Genomic DNA, 27,594 nt, shown 5'->3' with positions numbered 1-27,594 from the left:
CTTCATTGAATCGATTCAAACTTGGTCTGATGCATATCAACTTTCATAGTTCATATGACTTGTCTTTTAATTGTCTGAATCAATTCAAACATTTAGTGAATCGATTCACTATGTTATTTTTGGCTGAAATGTTGCACTTAACACCCTTTTCTATATATAGTCACTTCCACATAACACCTAAACTATTGAATGATTTCCATCTATTCTCTCTAGAGTCTCCAAACTTCATTCTTCATACATTCTTCAAGATTAAAAACTTTTTTTTAGAATCACTTTGATCGTTGAGTCATAGATTGCTAGAGTGCTATAGGGATTGCAAGTTGGTTCGTTCAAGGAAATTGATTGAGTAATCAAAGTTCTAAAGTGAAGTGAATAATCTCATTCCACCTTAAGGGCATTGGGGGTTCTTTCTAAATTTCTTGTGTTCAAGGGGATCTAATTGTCGGACGGAGCATCAAAGAGTTCGAGTGAAGAACTTCAAGGGTTTCACGGGTTATTGAAGATTCAAAGACATCAAGAAGCACCAATTTCAAAGGTTATTTGAAGATTAGGGGAGTGATTGCATATGAATTGAAGAACTAGGGTAGTTTCAAGAAATTCTTGTAATCACATTGTAATCAAGCATTATCATTCTAGTGGAAGTCCTTGGTGGAGGCGTTTTTCATCAAGAAGTGTAGACATAGCCTGAAGCGAGGATGAAAGAGCGAACTACTATAAATCTCGATGTCTTCTCTCTTCTCCATCCTCTTTAATTTTGATTAATTGTGTATTTGATTTCTTGATAAATTGCTAGTGTAGAGATTGAGTGTGATCTAGGTTTAAACCATTAAAGTTGAATTGTTCATTGAATTGGTTTTATCGTACTTTACTTTAGATCACATTTAATTTCAATCTATTGACAATTTATCAAACACTTACACAATTGTGTTCATTAGTATAATTGATTAATTACTCTTAGGTTTGGTTTGAGATTGTACTTTTTTGTAATTTGTGTGAATTTTATTAATAATAGATTGTGTTAAGATTTTACTTAGAATATCTCAATTCCAAGTTAATCTTATTATTTGTGTGTAGGCTTAATAAGTTTGTCATAGCCATTGAACCATGCATAAATCCAATAAGTTGTAAATCATTTTCTTCAAACTGCTTTCGCTACAAATTCAATAAAAAAGATTAAACGCAATTCACCCCCTCTAACGCATATTACCTTGTCATACCGACCTACAAACAGTATCACACAATAATTATTATGCAATGATTTTCTTTTAAAATTCAATGAAAAGGATAATATAAAAACAGAGTTGATTTCATCATATATATATATATATATATATATATATATATATATATATATATATATAGATATATATATATATGTGGGATGTATCAAATGAGATGAGTGGTTATTGTGAGAGGGTGAGAGGAGTAAATATAAACCTTTAGATTTAAATGAATGGTGCAGATTAAAAGATCCACTTAAAAGTTTCACGTGCCTTCTTTTCTATCTTTCAACGCGCCTCCTTCTTCCTTTGCTTTCTCTCTCTCAAACATTGTTGTTACTTCTGGATGATTCTCCCCTGTATTTCCTCACAACAAACTGGGATAATTTTTTTTTTTTGAAAACTCACAAACTGGGATAATTGAATAATAAAAACAACATTTGTCAATTAAAGACCACTTATTGTTTTCAATTCCAGATTAGATTTAAATGAACTTGGTAACAAGAAAGCCTGGTTTTTTAATTAGTCGAATCTACATATCTTATTATAGTTATTTTTATGCTAAGGATGTGATTATAGTTAAAGACCCCTTTTTGAAGCTAATTCTAATTTTCTGGTTTTGCTAGGTTAACGTATTCAACTTAATTCTTTTTTGTAAGACAAAGAAAAAGAAAACGAAAAAAAGAAGATACATATATGGGTTTGTTTATTTTTCTCTTTCTTAAATGGGGTCTGTTTGATCTTAAAAATTCCTATCTTCAACAATTTTCATCTCCAAAATTTCCATTAATTATATCACCTTGTTCCACCGTCAATGGCTTTAAGGAAAACTGCTATGGAGGAAAAGGAAGCGTGTATTTCCTTCTTTCTTCCCTTATATTGGATGCACGCGCGTGGGAGAAGTAATTACCACCAGCTCACGTGATATTTTAAGTGGATCTTTTAATCTGCACCATTCATTTAGATCTAAAGGTCGATATTTACTCCTCTCACCCTCTCACAATAATCACTCCTCTCATTTGATACATTATATATATATATACACTACTCCTCTTTCTTGATTAAGATATTTAACAACGAAATTGATCAAACACCAATTAATAGGAAATGAAGAGATTGTTATAATTCAAAGTAAGGGAGACACACAAGCTATCAGTAAGGACTTGTTAAAAGTAAGTTAGTCGATCATCATTGTCGATAGTGATTTTTGCGATAAAGTGTTCAATCATAACTTTTTTAACTAAGAGTACTTTTGTAATTTGGACAAACAACAATCAACCAAATTTATACACAATCAATTTTACATAATCTAAAGTTGCTTTTGCGAATGATCAAACAATCCACAAAAGTTGGTCAGCTTATTCCATAACGTGACCCCTCACATTTTCCATTTGGTTTATATCGATAGTATTCAAATTTATCAATATGATCCCTTTTCAGATAACCAAACTCAACCAACCACTATTTCAAAAGTTTGTCTACAAAATACAAATCAATTTCATTGAAGATGAAGAGATCCAAAATAATTTATTCCAAGCTGCTTCCTTTCTTTTGATGGGTATTTGAACACATCTATTATGAAATGTGGATTTCACTAGTCTAACTCATGCATACATTTCATCAACATTACACTCTCCGAGAAAAACTTTGACGCTCCTTGGAGAACCACAGTTACCTTCAGCAATTAGTGCTCTATCGTTGGCAGCCATATGAGCAATAATCTTGTAAATTACTTCAATCTGCAGAAGTATATATGTTAACGATTCTTAATCAAGTAGTAATAAACTTAATTGAAAAAATTAATACAGGGAAGCAGTGAGGTGAATGTTTTACATCTTCTGGAGCGTGGCAACGTTCAGCTACTTCTTCAATTGTCAAAGGTTCAACAGGTTCCTTGCAGCTGAAAATAACAACAAATAAATTGCAGTTAAGGATGGACCTAACGGGACAATGTTTTTGAAGAGAATAAGGACGCTAAATACAAAAGGTAAGTACGAATAGAAGATAAATATTGACCATGCTGTTCCTAGGAATGACTGGAAAGTCATTTTCAATTAAGGCTTAAATATGTTTTTTTGTCCCTACAAATATACCACATTTTGATTTTAGTCTCTTAACTTTTTTTTATTGTTTTAATCCTTGCAAATATACCACTAGTTAGTTAATAACAAAAACTTTGAAGAAGATGCCAAGAGGTAAGTAGACATAACGGTGGAGCACCCTATGTAATGGTGTCTACCCTAGGATACACGAACCTCAAACTTCCCCAACTTCGTAGAAAAACTCAATATGTAAACACCGACCAACAAAACTTTCCTAACTCGGGCTTTCATGAGGATCCAGACACATTGATAGGAATAACTAACTAGTACTACCCTAAAAAAAAGGGAATCTGCAGTGGAAGAAATTACATAAAAGAGCAAATGCTCAAGCGACAAACTCATGTGGGGCCAAGCTATAAGCCGAAAATGAAAAGGAAACACAATAACTTGACTCTCTCACATTGAACTACCCCATATAGCAAATTAGTTCCCTCTCTCTCTCTCCCCTCAATCTAACTTCCCGAACCCTGCGTACGCGAGAGCTTTAGTGCGTCAAACTTCCCTTTTTTTTATTTGTTATTTACAAGTAGGTTCCTCCACTGATTCCTCCCCTTCTATAACCAACCGGACCATCCACCTAAAAAACTACCTAAACTGCCTTGTCCTCAAGGCAGAAAGGAGAAACTATTTAAAACGGCTGTCTTCATCTCCCTCCGTTACTTCCTTGGCATAATTTGACCTCCAAATGATGGCCTAGTCAGTAATAGATTTATTTGTTGACTGCTGGCCCTCTAAAATACTTTTTTCTTTTGTCAACGGATCTGGTACTCTCAGTAACTGGATTTACCTGCCTTGCCATCTATTGTAAAACTTGTTGCTTTGGAAGCAGTGTGGTATTGATCTGATCACCCATGCTAACCCCTTGAGAGTAATATAACAATATCACCGTCCTGACTGAAGCTCATGGTTTTCTTGGTCCAATATGTTTTGGCTTCCTTCGAGATCTTCAACTACTACAAACATATTGTTCAGCCCACTTGGATCACCAAATTATTACATCTTCCTTGCGAAAGATATTGGCATTCCCTAAACCAACCTCAATCTCCTTGTTCTAGTGATGGGTTATCCTAAAAAGTCGCTAGTTTGGCAGTTATAAAGTTATGATTAGTTGCGGCTCTCAACTATCAACGAGGAGTAGGATTAGAAATCCTCATAGGCATCGTAGATTGTCCTTGAAGAAGCCAATCTCTAGAGCATTAAGTCGTTCTGACGCCATCTAGGTTTACATACAACAGAATCTCCCTCTCGCCAATGAAAACACCAACTGATAGGCAAAACTCCTATCTAAAAATAGGAGTTTTTTTTTTTTTTTTTTTTTTTTTTTTTTTTTTTTTTTTTTATGATAATAAACAAAGGAAGATTTTATTGATAAATAGAAGAAAATACAAAAGTACAAGCAAATGGTCCTATCGAAGGTAAACTCCTGTGGCCCAAACTATAAGCCAAAACAAAAATAGAAACACACATGACCCGTTTGACTTCCTTTAAACTACTTGGTAGTAACAAATAGCGGTTATTGTGGATCTATAGCATAACACAATTTAAACAAACCGCTATTGTTTACCGATATGCTATTTAGTACAAAGTTTTGTCAAATAGCAGCGCTGTAGTACTGTAGCATAGCGAAATTCAAACAAACCGCTATTTTTTGCGACCCACGATTGACAACATTGAAACTATCCTGTATAACAAATCGGTTCTCTCTTTCTTTTTCCTCTAACTAACTCCCATTTTTATTTTTATTTGCAAAGCCTCCCATTTGATATTTAAAATTTAGTCCCCCTCCTTATCAAAACCCATACAACCACCAAACCAGATCCACAAATCTAAAACACATCTGATATTTCCAAATATATTTCGAGCTAATACACAAAAAATCATGATATTTTGAAACATATTACACCATACCTTGCTTCGTTTAGCACTGCCAGCACTCGTTTTTGAAGTGCTAATACTTCTCCTGCTGCTTTCTTACCAGCTTCCACGCCTAATTATCAAATTCAGAAGTAATTAGTAACATGGTAGCAACAAAACTAATAAAGTAGGTGGTTATATAATTCGATTTGCACCAAACAAGCTTCCAAACCAACATAAAGATCTAACAACAATCCAAGACAAGTTAAAAAGCAAGTTGTTTCTCCAAGATCCATAGAATCCTAAAATAAACTAAAGAGAAAATATGTTTACCAGGTTGGTGATAAGCATTTATGTTGACAAGTGAGGCATATATCCCAACTGCTCGTTCATACAGTGCAACAAGGGCTCCAACTGATCGAGGTGTTACTTCTTGCACGGTGACTGTGATGGACTCGCGGTCATTAGAATACAAAGCTGACCTTGTTCCCTGTGGAAACATTTTTTTTAGCACTGTACAAACATACCAAGTGACCAACTAACCACAGCCATTCTTTTAAAAAATTTAATAGAGTAATCAAATGTACTGAGAAAATATGTTCGATTAATATGTCAAACCTGTAGCATACCAAACAGGTAGTCACCACATGTAACACCTGGTTCAAGCTCCCAATCATGACCCGGTGGTCTATCGCGTAGCACCTCAATGAACGTCGCAAAGAAATTGTGCACACCTTCCCTCAGTTGCTGAATGTAGCTGTTCTTGCAGATTTAACAAATTTATTAAAACATAAAATGATATCAACCAAGCTTAAAAAAATGGAATGAAAACTCACGCATGCTGGTCTGTGCTTCCTTTATTTCCATAGACACTAATTCCTTGATTAACCTGTGAAATCAAAAAGGCAGATTTGGATATAACATTAATAATTCATGACAGTTTGAAATGTTTAAAAAATTAAAAAGTATTAATTGCGAGATAACATGTAGCATGAAACATCTGCCACCCTATGATGTTGATACAAACTAGGACCCATTATCAACATTTCAATCAAAAGTTAATGGCATCCCAGATATAATGCAAGAAGGTGAGCTTGAAATGTGTCTATATCAAGAAATTAACAATCAATTAGAAACTATATGTTATAAAGCTCCATTCAACTGTTTCTTGATACAAGGCAACTGTAAACCAATTAAAAGAAAATCTAGCAATTTTCCAAAATGAAGTGCAAAATATAAAAATCACGAGGGGCATATTAGCTAAATGTGCCACACATACCCGATTACCATCCAAGTCGTATTCTTTGCCCAGAGATTCCATGACCAATTGCTGCAAGTATCTACTAAATAATAACAGGCTGTCCTTATACGGAAGGATAACCATATCCTTAGGAATAGAAAGAAGGAAAAGAACACAATGAGAAAGTGACAAAACAGAAGACAATGACATGAAACTGAAGCAGTTGCTAATTCATACCTTGGATCCAACACCATCTGTAGCCCAATACCAAGATAAAGCCAGTAAAGCTGCAGGATTATTCCTTATCTGCATAAAATTGTTATTGACAGGAGAGCCTTAGATTTTTTTGTTCGTGATCAAGAAGAGTCAAAATTAAACAGACAAATTTGTTGAGTAAAATCAAAAGCTGAAAACAGAATAGTGCAGTACAACTGACTGTATCTTGATAGATGATTACTATTGAGAATAGTAACTTTGGTGAGTTGATATTTTAATTTTGTGCTATTATCGGAGCCTAGGTGCATTCAGTAATTTTGTAATTTCTGGTTGTGGATTTTATCAGGGCTTGGGTACACAACAAAGTTGTTATCAGGCTTTGTTTTAACATTTAATCAAGTATATATACCTCCTGATTCTAAACCTTATGGGATTGGATATTTTTTTTTCCTTCTGAGAGCCACCTTTATTGCAGTTCACCCTTAGCCATACTTGTAGTGACAACTTTGGGCTGCCTTCATTGCAGCCTACAGCATCTTCATTGTGCTAGATGTGAAGGGGTGTGCTAAGTCCCATAAATCCAAGAGATATCACCCCAATAGTGCTTATAAGGCTTGGAGAGTCCTCACATCAGAGGTTGATTTTGCTGGTTATGTTAGGGCCTATCCCAAAGTTGAAGACGATATCACCCCAATAGTGCTTATCAGGCTTTGTTTTATTGTTTACTCAAGTATACCTCCTGATTCTAAACCTTATGGGGTTGGATTTTTTTTGTAGAGCCACCTTTTTTTGGAGAGCCGCCTTATCAGGCTTTGTCTTGTTACCAGTGCTTATAAGGCTTGGAAAGTCCTCACATTAGAGTTTGATTTTGAGGGTTATGTTAGGCCCTATCCCAAAGTCGAAGACAATATTAGAATCTATCCTAGACCCATTGTTGGCCCACTCGTATTGTCCATGCTCCAGGCCTATAGCCTGGGTGTGAATGTGTTGGCAAGTTTCCTTAATTGTGATCCCCACCCGCCGTCTTAATTTTGCCAATTTTAGATTGTCTTCATTGTATCTTCATTGTGTTGGATGTGAGACGGTATTTTAATCCCACACTGACTAGATATTTGACCTAAGTAGTACTTATTTATAGAGCTTGGACAGTACTCACCATACAAGCTGATTTTATTCCTAGCTCTTGTATGTTGTAGCTTAACTTATTAGATAGGCATATTTAAATGGTTGTAAAGCTTGTTTTTTGGTCTCATGATCAAGGAAATGACATATTGACCTTGCCGTATGTAACATGATTTGGTCTATACTACATATACCTCTCAGTCATGTATTTCACTATTTCGCACATGGAGCATCAACTACACTTAAACATGGACAAGGAAAATCACAAGTAAAAATTGCTCCTTTTAGTAGAACTCTGCATACTTGCATGTGTCATACATACAAAATCATTCATTAAATAGGAACAGCAGTTACGATAATCTTCAAGCATTAAAACATTGACTGGAATATTAGGAAAAAAATGCATACCACAGTACTCCTATTTGCCTCATCCATCAGTGATGCACCAAGAAGCATTTCTCTAATGTCAATGGTCTGAATCAAGAAACATTAGAATTGAACACAACTAACCAAAGTAGGAAATAACTTAATTTACTTTTACGCCCATTACCTGCAGAGCTGCTGGAAGCAGGCCGACTGCAGACATCTCTGACGTTCTACCTCCCACCCAGTCAAACATGGGAAATCTAGCCAACCATCCCTCAATTCTGGCAGTGTTATCCAACAAAGAGTTTTCTTGTGTTATAGCAACACCCTGCATTAACAGATTATCATGAGTTGATAACCTGACAATGATCACAGATGTGCTAGTCATATAGGACCCATATCATTGTAAAATTCATGACAGTGCATATGAAAATAAAAGTTCACTAATAAGTAACAGCAGCAAAACCATTATTGATGGGTACTCAGAGCTGAGTTTATATTAAACTAATATGGAAGTAGCTGTTCACAATTCAAAGACATAACCTCACTCTTCACCTGAACGGTTAAAAGTAAAACTTTAAATAACTCAAGAAGTTCAATTGTTTATAGACAAAGTATGAAAATATTTGAAAATGGGAGTCATAGCAGTTATCAAACATACTATCTTAAGAAGATTTAAACATATTATCATTCAATAATTGTTAAAAGTAAATTCTCAAGAAAATTGAAACCTGAGATTAAACCTGTTTTGGGAAATCCAATCCTGCTTCACGAAAGGCCTTTTGTACTTCTAACAAGCCATTTCTAGTCTCAGGGGTGCCTCCACTCTGAAGATAGATCAAAACTTTTGAATCAATAACATGTTCAACCAACAGCATGCCTTTATAAGTCCATTAAAACTAGTAGCACATGGATTGAGAAATGCAATTTATGTTCTTGTTTTTCATAAAATCGTATTTGGAAATCCTACTATACCTTTAATTTTTGGACTTTCAACAGTGAAATAACTTATTACTTGAGAACTATTGTGTCAACAAAAGGGTATATAATAGATGAAATTGTAACTAATGTTAATACTGACCTTCTAAAAGGTTATATAAATAGGAACAAAATCCTTTTCTTCTCAAATGGATAAACAAAAAGGCACGGTGGGAGTAATAAAAAAAGTATAATCTCAATGCAGACCTTTGAAATCACAATTACAAGTGTCGAAGCTAGCTCAGGGCCGAGTTGTGCAATCTGATGATCAATGCCAGCAGGATCTGTGTTGTCAATAAATCTTATCTGACAAAATTCCAAAGCATGATGTGAGGTCCCAATAAAAACTTTTTCCATATCCAATATTCAACAGCACAAGTTGGTCTTGCTCATATATTTTGTAAAGAACCAAAGTACTATAATTGCAAGCAAGTTAACTGATAGCACAAGAGAAGTGCTAGGAACGCACTTTCAAACCCTCACTCTCTTATTAGGTGAAATGAACATGGGTCCAACCACTTTGAGTGGGACCCATTTCCAAAGTGTAGGACCCACATTAATTTCACCCAATAAAAGAGTGAGTGTAGGAAAGAGAGTGTCTAGCAATCCTCAGCTTGGACCCTAACTTTCGTTTCTTCAGTCGAAACAAGATTACCCCTAATCATCGCAGGCACTTAACAAAATGTCACACCGGAGCTTTTACATGAAAAGATATTATTTTGAAGAGTATTTACAATATGCGTTTAAACTTTTGAAAAAATAATTATAATATGAAAATAAATCACATTTATTATTATTTTGAGAAACTATTTTAACTATTAATTAAATTAATTTTTTGGAGAAGTGCTCTAAATGACTATAACTAAAAAGAATATCAAATAGATAAACCATGTTTTTACACAATGTAATAATCATATTTTCAAAATTTAAACAAACATGTCCATAGTTAACTAACAGACGTCATCACCGACAAAACAATCGTACGGAAATTGCATTAGCTCTCTGAAGAATGCTTAAATGGTATTGGTGTGCACACACCTCTTATATTTTTAAAATAAACACTCACAAACCTCCCACTAGTTCGTGTTTAAATGACACCCATTCCTTTTATTTTTAATAATACAGAGAAAGTAAAATGTGTGTAATTAAGGACAAAATTACAAACAAAATACAAAATACTCAGAGAAACAAAATTACAAAATTTAAACACAATCAACTCAAATTGAATTCCAAACATTACCAACAGACGATTCAACATTTCCATTCACAAAAACAACACAATTGAATAGCATCCATTACCTTGAGCGGAGGATTGTCAGGAGCAAGTGCCTCCGCAACAAACTGTGGTCCAAGTGCAGAACCTCCAATCCCAACAGAAAGTATCTGAGTAAACCTTCCCTCAGGGGATGAAGGAGGCTTAATCTACCAAACCAAAACCACAACCACATCAACTATCCACAACACCCACATAAACAAATACAATTAATAAAACGAAACAGAGTGAATAGATAAACTGATTCTCAAAATCGTAAGCATGTTAAAATAGTCTCTCATTTTAGTGAATTGACAAATACATGCATGAAACTTTAAAACCTAAATAAAAAGAATTAAATTTTCTTACACTGCCACCAAATCACAATCATCCATATGTGTGACTTTAAAAGTGATTATGATAAAAGTCAAACTTCTTTTGTTATACAACGGTTGTAATTGATACATAATATAAAAATCTCTACCTTAATTTATGTTATTAGAGATTATTTAAGAAGTAACATCAGTGTTGTCAACTGCAGATCGCAAAAAGTAGCAGTTTGATCAAATTCTACTACCGAACAATGCTATAGTGCCGCTATTTGACAATATTTTGTACTAAATAGTGGATTGCGGAACAATTGTGATTTGTTCAAATTCTGCTACGTTATTTAACAACGCTGAACAACATTGATGTGAGATTAACATTTTTTTTTAATAACAAACGTTAGTATGCTAACTGTTATGTTGATATTTTCTCCCTTGCCAGAATTTGATCACTGGACCTTCAACATTTATTAACATTGATTTGAGATTAACATTTAATGTGTCATATCATAGTCCTAACCAGTAAAAATTAATTAGGAGCCACTGTAACTAACATTTTACAATGCTTATTCACTAAACAATTTTGCAACATTAATTATCTTGAATTTCACTTCACTTAACTATTCAAACTCAACTAATTATTTCAGCGCACAAAATGTGACATTTAATCTGAGACGGACCACTGCTATACTCTTATTTATTGAAGTTCACTCCACTTAACTATAATTAATAAGAATGTTTTAACAAATGATAATAATTTCGCCACTAAAATCAACTCAGTCCGAAATGCGACATTTAATGAGAGACAAGGATCAGTTGACTAACCTTACCAGAGACGATATCATCAGCAAAACCACAAATAGCATCAAGGGTCTTATCAATCTGCGTCTTAAGAAATATATTCGGAGCACGATTGGAATCCCTAAGCCAGTAATGCCCAACCATACGCCCTTCATCAGGATTCGCAATCGCTCCCTTTTCAAGCTCCTCCATAGCTTTCAACGCCGCCTGAAACCTCGGCTCCATTTCCTTCACAAACTCATCGGTAAACCCGACCCGGCTCACATCCAGATACAAACCAATCTCCTTGTGCTGGTATAGCCAGTCCACGTAACGCCGCCATAAAGCGCGTGGATCTTTCTCGAGACGATGGTGGTTTGTGGATTGCACAGCGGAGAGATCGGTTCCGGTTGGAATTTCGCGTGCGACGGAGCGGGTTGGAGGGAGTTTGGGTCGGGTTTGGTATATAGGGAGATGTTGTTGTGAACGACGTCGTATTGGAATAGAGGATGCGTTTTGGTTTTTTTGATTGTTAAGTGTTGGTGAAGATGAATAAATACTTGAGATTGAAGCCATGATGGGATTGGAAAATTGAAATTGAAATTGAAAGGGAAATGAGTGAGAATAAGGCTATGATTTGACCATTTGTTTTTATAGATCAAAATTGAAATTGAAGTGTGAAATTTGAGTTGAGTTGAATGTGTTTGGTGTGTTTTGTTTATTATAAATTTGTTGTGTTGGGTTGGTTGATGGGTGGAGGAGAATAGAATAGGAGTGGGTTTTATGTTGTTTTGTGAAGGTGTGTGACTTAGTTTTATTGTTGGTAGTGGCGATGATATTAAAGAAACTACATTGCTTTGTGATTGGTTGGTAGATTTGAAAATAAAAACAAATGTGTATGTTGTGTTTGACTTTACCAAAATAGGGTTGGGTTCTTTATAGTTTTGCTTACTTGCCATAGAATATTCCTCCTCATCCTCGTGTATTTCAACCTAACTCGAGAAAAGGGGAAATACAAGTATTTGAGACGGAAAACAAAAAAATAAGGGTGAACAAATGACATGTTAGGTAGCTCAAATACTTTAAAATGGATGACGTATCGTATCATTTACGTATTTTGCATCAATATCTGTTTCCTTATACAAAAGAGTATCTAAATATTAAATTTTATTTTTTTAATAAACAATTATTCGACATTTTTAGATACATCTATGATACGAGGGATATGCGGTGATATATGTGGGCTACCTGATGTTTCAATTTTTTTATGTAATTAATACTAATAGAATGAGAGCTTTGGATGGTTAAAAAAAAAATGAGAGCTTTGAAGGGAAAATATATTAGAGAACTTGTAGGATTTGGAGTAAAAATATATGGGAGAACAAATAAGATCATAATAATAACGAGGATAAGAACTTCATCAAGTTAATCCCTATATCTATTTGTCGTATGTGTAGAGGGGTTGTCATCTCCCATCTATAATGTTGAGGAACAAGGGGACATAACAGGCACCTCCATCTGTATAGTTTTGTTTGTTGATGACTGATTCATTTTCTTCAAATTTGAGGTGACCTAATCGTGAATCATGAAAAATATATTTACCATGTATGAGGTGGCATTTGGTAAAGCTATTAGCTTACTTAAATTAGAGATATATTGTAGTAGGAATGTTTCCAATACCATGAAAGTGCCCATCGCTGATACCCGATATTCAATTTGTGCTTGGCACCGGGAAATATTTGGGTTTGTCTTCTATGATAAGTTGAGATAGAACATCGACTTTCTCATATATCAAGGATCACGTTTGGAAAAGAATAAATTCTTGGAGCAGTAAATGTCTATCTAAAGCAACTTGTGAGGTGATGATTAGTTCGTCTTATAGGCTATCCCGTCTTATATTATGAGCATATTCCAGTTACCTCGCTCATTATTACCGTTGAGAAAATGATGAACAAATTTTGGCGGGGCCACAATATTCTAATAACTGTAGCATTCGCTGGATGTCATGCGAGGAGTTGCCGATGCACAAAGTCCACGATGATATGGGTTTCAAGGATTTACCAGCTTTCAACTTGGCAATGCTAGGTAAATAAGGGTGAAAATTCCAAACATACCCGCACTCTCTTGCATATCGTATTTTTGAAGCTCGATATTCCCTTCTTGTAGCCAACCTAGGTTACAATTCGAGCTATGTTTGGAGGAATTTTTTGTGTGCATGTTTTATTTGTTTGGGGTGGTGCGCGGTGGTGCATCAGACCAGGAAACTTCATTCATAACCTTGGTTGTAGAATGGTGGTTGCATATATTGTTACATTCTAGGGCCACATTTTGTCCGTGATTTTACTGTGGATAGTTTAATTGACGACTCTTCCAAGAGATGGAATGATGCATTGGTTCAACAAGTTTGTGGTGAGGATATATATGTTGTCTATAGCTTTTCACCTACATGCCCCGTGGATGTTGGGGAAGTGTTTGGTTATTTCACGCTTTGCAATGGTTGAACGACAATCGATTTGATAATGCCGATTTCGTGGTGGATTCAAAAACAATCAATTATGTTTTTCATTATAATCGGGACGACGTCACAAAATTCAGTCATATTTTTACAACCTGTGTAGTCTCTTTACTACTCGGTTTACAAACTCTCAAGTTGAGTTTAATCGACTACAAGTAAATGAGGTAGCTCATGTCTTTACGGGAGAGACCACATTATCACCTAGTCCTAATAGTTATTTTGATATTACCCATTGTATTAACAATCTTTTTCTTAATGAAATGCTATAAGTAATTTCCTTAAAAAATGATCGTTGGATTATACATAATAATCAACGAATAGAAGACTAAATTTATAATTTAGGCAAATACACCCCTAAAATGTGGGATCTGTCAATTATCTACCTGATGATAAGAATGTATTTTTGAAGCATACAACTATTTTAAACGATTTGTCAAAAAAAAAAAACTATTTTAAATGATACTCGTTTTATTATATGTGACTTTAGAAAAATTATTCAGTTATATTATTCTCTTCCTACCATACTCCTTTCTATTTTACTTTATATTCTTTTAATTCTTTTAATTTCTCTTTTTTTTTTTTTTTTTTTTTTTTTTTTTTATAGAAAAAATGAGTTATTATATGTTTTTATACCTATAAATATACAAACTTTTTGTTTTATCCTCTTTAAAATTTTTCTTTAACTTTTAGTCTCCAAAAAGTTTTCTATCTTTCTTCACTTTTGGTCTCTTTTTTTTTTTTTTTAAGAAAACTCATATGTAAAATTCATCTTCTCCATTTGCTTAAATGAAATTGATCATGTCCTCGTGAGCTTAGCTCAGTTGGTAGGAACAATGCATAATATATGCAAAGTCTGGGGTTCAACCCCTGGACACCACAAAAAAAAGAGAAATGGATAACACAATTAGATGAGAGATAGATTAAAAAAATATGTAGCGAGTCCCATCATTAAATGAGTTTTTTTTTTTTTTTTTTTTTTTGTCTTAGATGAAGAAGTGGTAATCCACTGAAATTAAATTCACATACAACTGTGAGGTCCCGGGTTCAAACCCGGGTCACGACGTCCGACTTTGCAATTTCGGCATTTTCCAGTTGAGCTAGGACTTCTAGACATTTTAAATGAGTTCTACTACTATTAATCATTTTCAAACTTCTCTATATTTTTATTTATTCAAATGAAAAAATGGAGAAATTAATAAATGGGGAGATCTTACCTGAATCTAGTACGCATCTCTCAAGAATGGGTTAGGATCCTCTCATCTTACCTGAATCTAGTACGCATCTCTCAAGAATGGGTTAGGATCCTCTCCATTAATAAAAATAAATGGAAGATACAATTTAGAAAGAGATAGACATAAAAAATAAGTGGTGGATCCACCATCATTAATTACTTTTTACTTTTTACGTGTCTTTATCTCTTCAAATGAAACAAATGGAGAAAATTATAAATGAAGAAGATTTTTATTGTTAAAAAATAACATAAATTGCCGATAAACCTTAAAGAAAAATAAAAAGAGCAAACAATCACTTTAATCTCTGACTCTGCACCTCGCTGTCATAAAGGTTCTTTTACTCAGGATTAATACAAAGAAGTCTATGACTCAACACTTCGTGTCTGACGTTAAATAATTCTGTTAAGTGATGATGTGACACATGTTTTACAATGACATACATATGATGTATCAAATGGACTAAAGTGAAAATTGAAAATAGGAACCTAACTGATAATAAGTATGCACAATTAGGGACCTAATAGTAAAGTTGATGTTTAATGAAAGATTGATTTTGAACAAAAGAGAGAATTATATGATATTTAGGGATTTAAGATTCACGCTAGAAATATTGATTTTTAATTCAAGCATTAAAATGATCATTGTCTACTTTCACTTCAGTCCTATGACACATCATATATTATATCATCGTAAAACTTGTGCTACATCATCACTTAATAATATTTAACGATGCCAAAGTGATAACTAAAGTGACTATTTCCTCAAATAAAAATGACCGCGTATATCGATGAGAGGATTATGAACATGAATATCTATCTACCGTATCGAACATACGCGTCACATAACGAAACGCCACGCTAGAAAGGAAAAGGACCACTCACTCGCTCACCCACAAACTTCAATCATTTCGAAAACAAAATCTTCTTCCTTAACCGACCACTCTCTCATTCTCACTCTCCTCAACCCAACCAAACCATGATGTGGGAATGGGAACAAGAACATGAACAACAACATCAATTTCACGACAACCACAACACTTCCCAGAAACCCGATCAAATTCCCGACCCAAATTCCTATCTCAACTTCGATTTCCTCTCAACTCTCTCTAAACCCAAGGTTCCCAAAACCCTCACCCTCCATCATCTTATTTATTTAAATTGTTTATGAATAATAATTAATTAGTTTATTTATGGGTTTTTCAGGATTATTACAAGATATTAGAAGTGGATTACGATGCAAATGATGATACTATTCGCTCTAATTACATTCGTCTTGCTTTGGTGCGTTTTGTTGCGTTTTATGTGGTTTTTTTCTAACCTCGTTTTGGGATTGTTAATAATCTCTACTTTTTCAACACACAGAAATGGCACCCGGATAAACAGAAAGACCAGGATTCCGCCACGTCACGGTTTCAAGATATAAATGAGGCCTACCAGGGTATTTATTTATATATCGTGCTTTGTTGCATGGATTATTTTATCGTCTTTTATTTATACTTATTAATTTAGTCGCTAAAGTTCAATTTAGTGTCTTAATAAGTAGTATTACCTAAAGTATATAACATCTGTCAATTACTCAATTTAGTCCACATGTTTTTATGTTAGGGACTGAATTGATGGATTTTCATATACTTTAGAGACTAAATAACAGATTTCATATAGTTATCGGGGCTACTTGTTATATTTATATAGTTTAGGGACTAAATTGGAGAGAGAATGATAGTATAGGGACTAAGTTGATGCTTTATTTTAATTTAATTTGTTTGTTTCAGTTTTATAATATCTATGTGATCTGGATTTATCTATATTTTAGTTTCAATATCCATATTGTGTTGTTAAGGAGAACTGGAGAACTTTATATAGAAAAGGCCTAACTATAGTTACTTTTAGAATTCTCTTTTGCATTATGGTAAAAATTATCTTTGCTGGAACTATTGTTTAGATGGAAAACTATAGTAGTTTGTTGTTTTCTATAATCCTTGACTATAACAATCTCTATGCTGACTTATTTGTTTCTGGATTTGGATTTCCTGCATTTCGAAAATCATGGATTTCCTGTAGTTGTGCATGTTGGTCATCCAATGCTCAGATTTCAACTCACTATTTTTTGCCAACATGAAATGTGGGCCGTCCGATGATAGGAGGGGCTGGATTGCCCAAGCTGCACAAACGCCGGAACTTGTATTTTCCAAAATGCAGTGAATTTGGATAACAATTGCATGGAGTTAAAAATTCAACTATGAAACACAAAGCAAACACAAAACTGACATGTCGACACCAGTAGTAATTTAAGAAAACGGCAAAATTGAACATAATCACATGTGTCGGTGTCGGACACTGACACTTGTAGGACACCTAATACGTCTTCGATCAGAGGTACCAAATGTTGGGTGGTAAAGTCGCTAGAAGAACAAACCCTAACTTAGATAAAAAAAAGTTGTCATGGATGAGTACTAGGGATACATACATAGAATAAAAGAAAGGATAAGATTTGGAGAAAAAGCTTGAGTGGCATCTACTGAGGAAAATAAATGCTGCATACCATAGGTGGCCTTTTTTTTGTTGGGTGAATAAATAACATAGATTGCCTTGTGACGAGAAGAACAAGGGAGGCCATAGTAAGAAGACCTTAATCTTAATGGCTTAAGATGGTTCTTGTTTTTTTAAATAGATAAATGTTAGTTGTTAGTATACTAGATTAGTAGCCAGAGTTTGAACATTGAACATCCTTTTCAAACTCTTTCTGATGTAAGAATAACCAAGGTTGTACATGCCTAGCCTCAAATTGAGCACATGAAGCTCTAACTTGACTTGCAAATACCTTAATTCATGATGGAGTGCATTATTGTTGCAACCTTTTTCTCCCCCTTTTATTTTACATGCATTGGTTAACACTCATCCTTATCAGAGATCGGCTGGTCGCCTTTGATATGATTTATAGCCTTCTAAGATATTTATAATTTTTTCCTTACAATTTTGATGTCACATTGTACTGAGTCATCAGTGCATGTTATTAGATTGAAAGAGTGTATCATCCCTCCCTTCCCTGGTCTCCCCTCTGCAAAAGATTAAGGAAGGGAACGAAAAGAGGAAAGCTTCCCAAGCTTTAACCCCTATTCTTTCTTTTCTCCTCGAAGGTTACTCGTTCTCCTACTGGCTTGTTGTGGAAAACTGGAAAGAATACTGCATTGAAGTTTTAAGTTTATATATGTGGTTTTATAATACACTCTACCAGCTGACTGTTACCATATCCAGATTTAGTGTAGTTAATATTGATACAATAAGTTTTGTCAAAAAATAAATAAAAATATTGATACAATAAGAGCGATGTTCTTTGACTTGTAAACTATTTTTTTTTTTTTTTTATGTGGGATGAATGTAAGATGTAATAAGAAATTAAGAAGTAATAACATAGTTGGTGGATTTAATTATTTTATTTTTCATTTTTAAAGCATATGACCAATAGTGAAGGTTGTCCTTTCAAGGTTTTGAGAGGATGGTTTGTGGTCAAGACTAGAGTCAAGACAGCAGTTATGAAAGGGGTTAGATTAGCGGTTCAATAGATATATATATATATATATATATATATATATATATATATATATATATATTATAAGTTACAGTCTAGAATCCTCCTGACGTGTGCTGTTGCCTGTTGGAAATTTTAATTTAGTGATATCTGAATGTCATGCTGACTTTCTATTCTTTATTATTTGCCTACAAAGTTAGTATAATCTAACATGTCTTTGGCTGTATTGAGCAGTTTTGAGTGATCCAGACAAAAGGAGAGAGTATGACATAAACGGGATGCGTTACGTATATGATTACAATATCATTGTAAGGAATATTCGTCTTCATCTGACAATAAGTGTGTTTCAAAAGAATGTTGCATGAGTAAACACCCAAATTGGTCGTTGAAATTGTAGAACTGTAGCAAATCTAGTTCCTCACATTTACAATATTCCAAAATTATCCCTGAATTTACAAAATTTTAATCAAATTCGTCCCTCCATTGGTATGCTTAGGGACTAGAATGACCATTAAGTTTGTAATATCAGAGATGAATTTGAAACTAAGTGAATATGACAAAGATGCATTCGACAGCAGATCCAAATAGAGGGGCAGGCTTGATTAACATTTTGCAATTCGAGGGATCATTTTGAAATATTGATAATACAAAGGACTGGTTTGATAGAGTCTTACAATTTCAGAGATCAAGCTGGATACTTACTCTGATTTTTACATGAATGACTCATTATGTTTATTTGATGTTTTCATTTTGTTTGTCGCAGGATTATCTTAACCGTTACAAGGGTCTCATATTGACTTGCAATGGCCTTGGCATAAAGCATTCAATATGGTAAAAGAAAACCGGCATCTCAGACATCCTCATCCAGTGCCTCTTGGACAGGTTTTTGAAGTACCTGGCACTGCATGCCATTATCAGTAGTAAAAACAGATGCTTATGATGTCCTAGAGGAATAGCTTCAGACTTTATGTATAATAGTAAACATAGACAAAATGTGATTTCTACGTCTTGTAATCGATGACTGTTATCTCGCGCTCTCTGTTTGCTTTCAGATGTGTTTATATCGCTCAACTTTCTGTTTATCTGTAAATGAAAACTTGGTTCACGATTCTTATGTTGCCTGAAATTCTGATATTGCAACTTGAAGAGAGAACAAACGCTGATGGTTTTTTAGATGTTCTCAGTTTTTAAGTGTTTAGTAATCCATGATGCAATGATATTGATATTCTTAATTTGGTTTTGTTTTGAACTGCAATGACAATCACATTAAAGAATACACTAATTATAATTTTTTATGGACGGTTGATTTACTATTGAAAAATTAAATACATAAGGGGAAATTACACTCACCACTCTGAGTTAATTGTGAAAGTCAGCAACACCCATTCTATTTTCTTACTTAGCACTAACCCCCCTGCCGTTTCACACCGTCTAACTTCTGTCAAATTATTTTGAAAAAATAAATAGAAAACTCATGCTGCCTCGGTCATAATTTTACATTGGGTTTCATTTTCTCCAAGTTTTTAAGTGTTTTCAGTTTTCCTTCGTTCTCGTTCACTGGGTTATTTCCATCACGCGTAAATGAGCAAATAACTCGTGAGAGTGAGACTGCTCATTTGACGGTTTTGAAAAAGAGGGAAACCTTGAAGGGACAATTTTTCGGGTTCTGCTTTAGTTTATGTTGATGAAATGCTTTCGAGAGATAATTTAATTTATAGGTTTTTGGGATCATGGTGCTTTGTGTTGCAAGAGAAACTGAATACAAGAAGTCGTTTGAAAAGTTGAATATTTGTCCAGGACGACGGTGGGGATCGGTGTCCTTTCTGCAGTAGTGCAGAAACAATTAGCCATTTATTCCTTCATTGTACGTTCACTTGGCGAACTTGGATGGGAGTGCTCCAATGGTGGAACGTTGAGATGTATTACGCGACGACCGGGTGATTGGTTTGATTGTTAGGTAGGATTATTTGAGGGGAGCTTCAGGAAGAATTTATGGATTTCCTTGTGTTATTGATGCAGTTAGTATGTGGCGTGAACGGGTGAATGTCAGACAGTGTTTGCAGTGGCAAGCCCCTCTCTCAAAGGCTCTAAAGTGGAATGCTGATGGTTCTGCCAAAGGAAAGCCTGGTTGTGCTGGTATTGGAGGTGTCCTTCATGATGATAAAGGGACTAAGATTGCCGAATTTGCAGCCTCTGTTGGTATCATGGATTCAAATGAAGCTGAACTGCTTGCAATTGTTTTTGCTCTTGAATTACTCCTGGATCGTTTGTCGATTCTAATAGGTAAACTTATTATTGAATCCGATTCTAAGAATGCTCTCTCATGGATAACAAACCTTGGCGAGAGTCCGTGAAATTTAAGGTTTTACTGCAATAAGTTGAAGAATATGTTATTGGTTATGAAAGATATCGATTTTATCCATGTCCTAAGGGAAGCTAACCATGAGGCAGATCGTCAAAGGAAGGATCCTCAATGTCAGGAAGACGAGTGGTGTGGTTCCTGAATTGATATCTGTTAGTTTGTGCAGTTTTTGTTTGCCGGTGTTTTCTGTCATGCGCAGTCTGTAAAGCGCTTTTGTCCTGGCTGTTTTGAGCATTGCAATTCGGGTCATCTTATTAGTTACTAAGGACCTTTGTAGTTTTTGCTTTGTTTGACTAATTTTGTTGGTGTGCTCCTGAGTTAGTTGTCTGCTTTGTTTTCCTTTTAGGTGTAAATCATGGTGTGTAAGTAGAGCTCTTCCTTTTTGTATCTTAAGGATATTTGGTGTATTTTTGTACATCTTGTTTTAGCAAATAACTAGTAACACCTTATCACGAGGAATCTTAGAACTTTGAAGTAGGGCTTATATTATTGACATAATTGCCTTCGTTATTTCCATTCCATCATTCTCTTGCTTATTTCTCTTAGAATCATTCATTACCATTAGGAGAACTCTAATAACCTTTGTTACTCATTCAAGTTAGCCATGGTTCTTTCAATTCTTAAATCCAGTGCTTGAAGGGAGTGATCAAATTGATGGATTTATTGATTTATTTTCAATGTATATGTACAAAGAAAAATAGACCACAAAGTATGTGTTGAGTTGAGCGTGTTCGAAAACAAGTAACAAAAAACAAGTAACAACAAGATGAAAGAAGTTTATGCACAAAGTGAGTGAAAAAGAATCAACAATGTATCTCTCAAAAAAAAGAAAAAAGAATCAACAATGTAAAAATAGACAAAACAACAAAAAAAGAAGAATGAAAAGATTTAGAGATAACATGAGATGAGTAGGACTAATTTGTACCAAAAAAAAAAAGAATACAGTTACTTTTTTGTTTTTTGTTTTTTTGTGAAAGAGAATACAATTACTTTGGTCAAACGAAAGCATTAAAATACATGCATTAATATGGTAGGAGCCATGCATCACGAGAGAGCATATGCTACTTAATTTAAGAACAAAAATATCATGTCAGAATATGTTCTCAACTTATATATAATCAAATTTGACCAATGACTATTTTACATTATAAAACTGCATGTGTGACAGTGCTACCATACACAAGTTAGTTTGTGTGCGGTAATACGGTCGCACGGATTTTTCTCTCGATCGGCTACTCCTCCCTCATCAAATTTGCTATCCGTTTCCTCTCAGTTATTTTCATGTTTCATACACACACAACTTCATGTCCAAATCCTAAAACATCGTTGTTGCTCACAAAAAATCTAACACTACTTCACAGTGAAAATGGTAGTGAAATAGAGGATAATGTGGAAGAGAAAGAGAGGGAGTTTGTGTTTTTTCAACAATCCATCATCAAAACAAGCTCTTCAATAGAAATCAAATTGAGTTTTTCCTTCGTTTGAATCTTGAAAAGAAAAATTTCTAACTCCATTGACTTAAGAGGCTCGATGATATTAAACAAATTCAACAATTGAAAACTTGGCATGACTAAGTGAACTCACATGCATGTTGATATTTTCACCCTTAATATTTCAACCAGCGCTCCTTAATGGTATACTCTACACAACCAGCACATATTTTATCAATCATTGGATATTTTCACCCTTAATATTTGCTATACCATATGCTGTTTCCTTGATCCAATGATTGATAAAATATGTGCAAGATGTCATACCTATTGTCCTTCTGCATGTTGAAATAATCTGTGTTTACATTCATAAAACTATAAAAACTGAAACATGAATGCTATATGTGCCAAATTATTTTCGGGAAATTTCACGAGCGTGTGCATTTGTTTTTTTTTTTTTGAAATAAGTAAATTTATTAAAAACCAGATCCCTGTTCAAGACGAACTGAGACCAGTGAAACTGAGGATACAAACGAAAGGCGCCATATATAGGCGGAACACCCGAAAAATAAACTCCATAAAAAATCCTACACACAAACACCTAGTCAAACCCTACCTGACAACACCCCCCAAAATAAACATCACCGCCTAAAAACAAACCCCTTCACGAAACCACCACTAAAACTAAATCCATAACCCATCGCCACTACTCAACCCAAAATAACCCCCCCTCTAAATGAAACACTCCAGCCGCATCCCATAAGTTGAGCCACTATTCTAAAGATCAATAAGTTTCCACCACCTGACAACCTCTAGACCACCGAAAGAACAACATAAAAGCCCAAAACCAAACTTGAGCCAAAGAACTGATTCCCGATCTCGAATCAAAAACGATCGGCCCACTAGACTTCAGGACCCAACCAGACGGGCAACCCTTATCCCCAGTCCACCAGAGAATGCCAACCAAACAAGAATGCATCTAGACGCCAACTCCCGACCTCGAAGCAAAAGTAACCGGCCCATCAGAATCCAGCACACAAAAAGTAAGACTGCAGTGGTGCAAATATCAATCAAAAAGGAACAAATGCCCAGCTTGAAGGACGCGCCTCCTCAAAATCACCCTAAACACCTTAGCCACCCAAAAACTGAAACAAGAGGTAGCGACAACGAATATAAACCCGAATAATAGAGGCGGTCTCCAAGAGGAATCACCCACAACAACCGCCACAAAAACACTCAACTCCTCACCTAAGCAACACCAACCACCCTTGTTACTGAATCCCCACCACCACTACACTCGCCGCCACCACCACCCATGCAACACCCCGATTCAGCAGGCACAAGAGCAATACAACGAGGTTGAAAGTCTCTAAGGAAAGAAGCAAACATCACCATAATATTCCGAAGAAACAACCACAGAGAAAATACACACAAATCATCAAAAGAGACAAAGACCACGCCTCCAAACCACCTCGCCAAGAAACAGACAACAACCCAAACACAGACCAAAAGGAAGATGAAACCCAACAACAAAACACGGGCAACGACGCCGGTCTGAAGTAGAAACACAATCTAGATCGTAAACAGGCAACCACCGGTGACAAGGAGAAGGCGTCTGGCACCGGAGTAAACAACAACCAAGCCAAAAAGCAACAAGAGCCCACCAACACTACCCTAAAAGGGCCCAAAAAGATCTTAAGGTACATGAATGACTACTACCGCTAACACGGAGCGTCTATGCACCAAACCTTTTCGGGGAAACAAAACAATTAAGGAACCACACCAAAGTTACCTCCAAGTTGCACGAAAAAAGAAGAACAACACCAACACAACATGAACGACACAACAACACAAACGTCACCAACAACACAAACAACACAACACGACCAACACCAAACCCAACCACACCACCGACGAGGTACAGACACCCACGACACAACCACCACAACATGGAAAACACCACAAACAACACCGAAAAACCCGTGAAACCAAAAAGGTACAACCAACAAAAATAAAATCTAGACTAGGCATTCCAACATGCCTTGTAGGAAATTACCCCAAACTAGTCAGCAAGCTCAAACAAGCGAGCTTTAGCAGAACTAAAGTCTTAAAAAACCATAGCAGAGGACCAAGTTACGTAACTCATAAACAGGTCAGTCACTGCTGTTAAAGATGTAGAGATTAACAACACAAACAACCGACCAAGAGTTTATGAAGAGACGATAAATCAGATGAAACAACTCACTAACATAACCAAAATAGATGAACATGAAACAAAAAAATAAAAACGAAAACAAAAAAACGAAGCTGGATCTAACCACACAAAAAAAAAAAAAAACAAGGAAAGGAAAAACGACGGTGGAGAACGGCGGTGGTTCGACCGTAGCACCACATTCACCTTCTACATCTTGAAAAAGGACAGTTTAGATGTGCAAGGAGGGGGCAACGCTGAGTTCTTAGAGAGAGGATAGAGAGAAAAGGTTATAGAGAGAGAAGTACTTTTTGGTGTAATTTGTGTAGGGGTGTACACGGGTACAAGTCGACCCGCAGACCTGGCGATCCAAACCAACCCAACCCAAATTTTATCCAAACCCGGTCTGGTTCGGGTCTAACCCGACCCAACCCGCATGAACCCATTATCTTTGGTTCGGTTATTGGGTTTTGGTTTGACAACCCGTATACCCGTATGTTGAGCCCAACCCAAACCCAATGTTGAGCCCAAACATTAACACAATAAAACCAACCGTCCAAACCCTGTTTTATTCAGCCTTCCCCTCATTTCATTTCATTTTCTCCCAAACTTAGAAACCCTAGCGCCGCTGCAGTGCAGAGTTCCCTTCTCAGTTCTTCTCTCTTCCGCCACAGACCAGGTATGTGTGTAGAGTGTATGCTATATTGATCCTTCTGTTCTTCATTCATCTGTCAACTCCTATTTATTGTTTCAATTCATCTTTTATATATTGATTTAACCCATTCATCTTCTTAGTTCTCTCATGATTATGATATGTTGATTTAACCCAATGAAAAAAGTTGTAATTAGTAATGCAATTGGTGATTTTTTAAAACCAAAAGACTCTGTCGATTTGTTTAGGTTGATTTGGAAAGGTTGTTCAAATCTCTATGTGACTATGTCGATTTCTGAAATTAGTTCTAATTAGTTCTGAAATTTTCATTACCGTCAACTTATAATATAATGGTGGTTGAAATGTTACTTAGATGGAATAGCTTACCTAATTTTCAAACATAGTCGGAACATAATCATATCATAGAAAAATCAAAAGAAAAAAAATATATTAGATTCATCACTAGATTTTTTTACATGTAAATTGAACTATTTAGAAACATACAGTGGGAAAGGTATTGCTTGTATAGGATATAACATACAGTGGAAAAGTTTTGTTTATGTAAATATTATTCAAAGATGATACGCTCTCCATTTTCTTTTGATGTTGTTTTAATCATGCTTGTTCAAAATTGTTGTAGAAATGGAAGTGGAAGGAGTGCAAGAAGCTCACTTACAACAAGGAAAAGATGGGGAAGTAACAGAGGCAGGGGCTGTAACTGAGGTAGGAGCTGCTACAGCGGTAAGCAAACCAAAAAAAACCCCTCAAAGTCGTTCTAAAGTTTGGAAACATTTTAATAGGAACAACTAACCTGGGAAAGAATATGCCGCAAATATTGTGGGAAAGAATATGCCGCAAATAGTTCTAGTCATTGCACAACTAACCTGGGAAAACATTTAAAGGTGTGCCTAAAAAACCCATATAGGGTAGTTGATAAAAAACAAAAGACTTTAGCTATTGGAATAGGGAGTGAGGATGACCCTAACAGTGTTAGTTTTAAACTTGTTGATTTTAGTCAAGAGAAGACTAGATTGGCACTTGCGAAAATGATTATTATTGATGAGCTTCCTTTTAAACATGTTGAAAACAAAGGATTTAAGATGTTCATGGGTGATGCTCAACCAAAATTTAAAATTCCTTCTCGTGTCTCCGTTGCTAGAGATTGTTTGAGGTTGTACTTTGATAAGAAAGAAACCTTGAAATGTGTGTTGTCTGCAAATAATCAAATGGTGTCTCTTACAACTGATACTTGGACATCAATTCAAAACATGAATTATATGTGTGTGACAACTCATTATATTGATGATGAGTGGGTTTTGAAGAAAAAAATATTGAGTTTCAATTTAATTGCTGACCATAAAGGTGAAACCATAGGAATAGCCTTAGAAAATTGCATGAAGGACTGGGGTATTAGGTCTATTTGTTGTGTTACTGTTAACAATGCAAGTGCCAACAACTTGGCCATTAATTATTTAAATAGAGGCATGAGGGTTTGGAATGGTCGTACCTTGTTTAATGGAGAGTACTTGCATATGAGATGTTTTGCTCACATATTGAACTTGATTGTACTTGATGGATTAAAAGATATTGATGCATCTGTCCAGAGAATCAGGGCTGCATGTAAGTTTGTCAAGAGTTCTCCAAGTAGGTTGGCCACTTTCAAGAAGTGTGCAGATTCTTTAGGTGTATGTTCTAAAGCAATGGTAACACTTGATGTAGTAACTAGGTGGAATTCTACCTATCTTATGTTGAACATTGCTGAAAAATATGAACATGTGTTTTATCGTTTAGAACATGCTGATGCTGCCTTTGTTACTAGTCTTGGTGGTGAGTTAGGGGGATGTCCTGATCATGATGATTGGGAACGTTCCCGTGTTTTTGTGAAGTTCTTGAAGACTTTTTATGATGCAACTCTTCCTTTTTCTGGGTCATTGCATGTTACTGCTAACTCTTTTTTCAAGCAATTGATGGAAATTCAGAAAACATTGAATAAATGGAGGCACAATGTTACTGATCCGATTTTGAAAACCATGACCGCAAACATGCAACTTAAGTTTGACAAGTATTGGGAAAGTGGTGCAATAAATTATCTTTTGTTTGTTGCTATTTATCTTGATCCTCGTTATAAGCTTGAGTATATTGAATTTTGCACTCACAAAATGTATGGTGAAGATAAGTCCAAAGTTATGGTGAAGAAGTTAACAAATCTTGTTGATAGATTGTTTGAG

The 27,594-nt window shown here is 35.2% G+C and overlaps 2 protein-coding genes across 2 annotated transcripts; one reads left to right on the top strand and one right to left on the bottom strand.

Moving 5' to 3' along the window:
* Positions 1–2,452: 2,452 nt before the first annotated feature.
* LOC11426025 (glucose-6-phosphate isomerase 1, chloroplastic) lies at positions 2,453–12,310 on the bottom strand. Its single transcript, XM_003615212.4, has 14 exons — positions 11,502–12,310; positions 10,398–10,520; positions 9,306–9,404; positions 8,864–8,947; positions 8,305–8,448; positions 8,163–8,228; positions 6,654–6,722; positions 6,456–6,563; positions 6,013–6,065; positions 5,795–5,933; positions 5,510–5,666; positions 5,231–5,309; positions 3,054–3,120; positions 2,453–2,959 (listed from the first exon to the last, which is right to left on the bottom strand). The coding sequence occupies exons 1-14, from the start codon at positions 12,030–12,032 to the stop codon at positions 2,825–2,827; spliced, it is 1,854 nt and encodes a 617-aa protein (XP_003615260.2). The 5' UTR covers positions 12,033–12,310; the 3' UTR covers positions 2,453–2,824.
* A 3,728-nt stretch (positions 12,311–16,038) lies between these two features.
* On the top strand, positions 16,039–19,904 carry LOC11435498 (chaperone protein DnaJ). Its single transcript, XM_003615210.4, is given in 6 exon segments — positions 16,039–16,224; positions 16,227–16,319; positions 16,406–16,483; positions 16,565–16,640; positions 18,966–19,039; positions 19,495–19,904. Coding segments are annotated over 6 exon segments (414 nt in total). The 5' UTR covers positions 16,039–16,203; the 3' UTR covers positions 19,567–19,904.
* Positions 19,905–27,594: the final 7,690 nt, after the last annotated feature.

This window comes from Medicago truncatula, chromosome 5, assembly GCF_003473485.1.
Source record: "Medicago truncatula cultivar Jemalong A17 chromosome 5, MtrunA17r5.0-ANR, whole genome shotgun sequence".
NCBI lineage: Eukaryota > Viridiplantae > Streptophyta > Magnoliopsida > Fabales > Fabaceae > Medicago > Medicago truncatula.
Note: the sequence above shows the minus strand (reverse complement) of the source record. Positions and strands in the feature narration are given on the sequence as shown.

Bases quoted from the DNA above. Each gene is read 5' to 3' on its own strand.
- LOC11426025 (XM_003615212.4), bottom strand. From the start codon at position 12,032: ATGGCTTCAATCTCAAGTATTTATTCATCTTCACCAACACTTAACAAT. The intron at 6,066-6,455 runs GTATGTGTGGCA...TTGATTTCACAG, and splicing joins ACGACTTGGATGGTAATCGG to GTTAATCAAGGAATTAGTGT. The intron at 5,667-5,794 runs GTTTGACATATT...ATGTTTCCACAG, and splicing joins ACCTGTTTGGTATGCTACAG to GGAACAAGGTCAGCTTTGTA.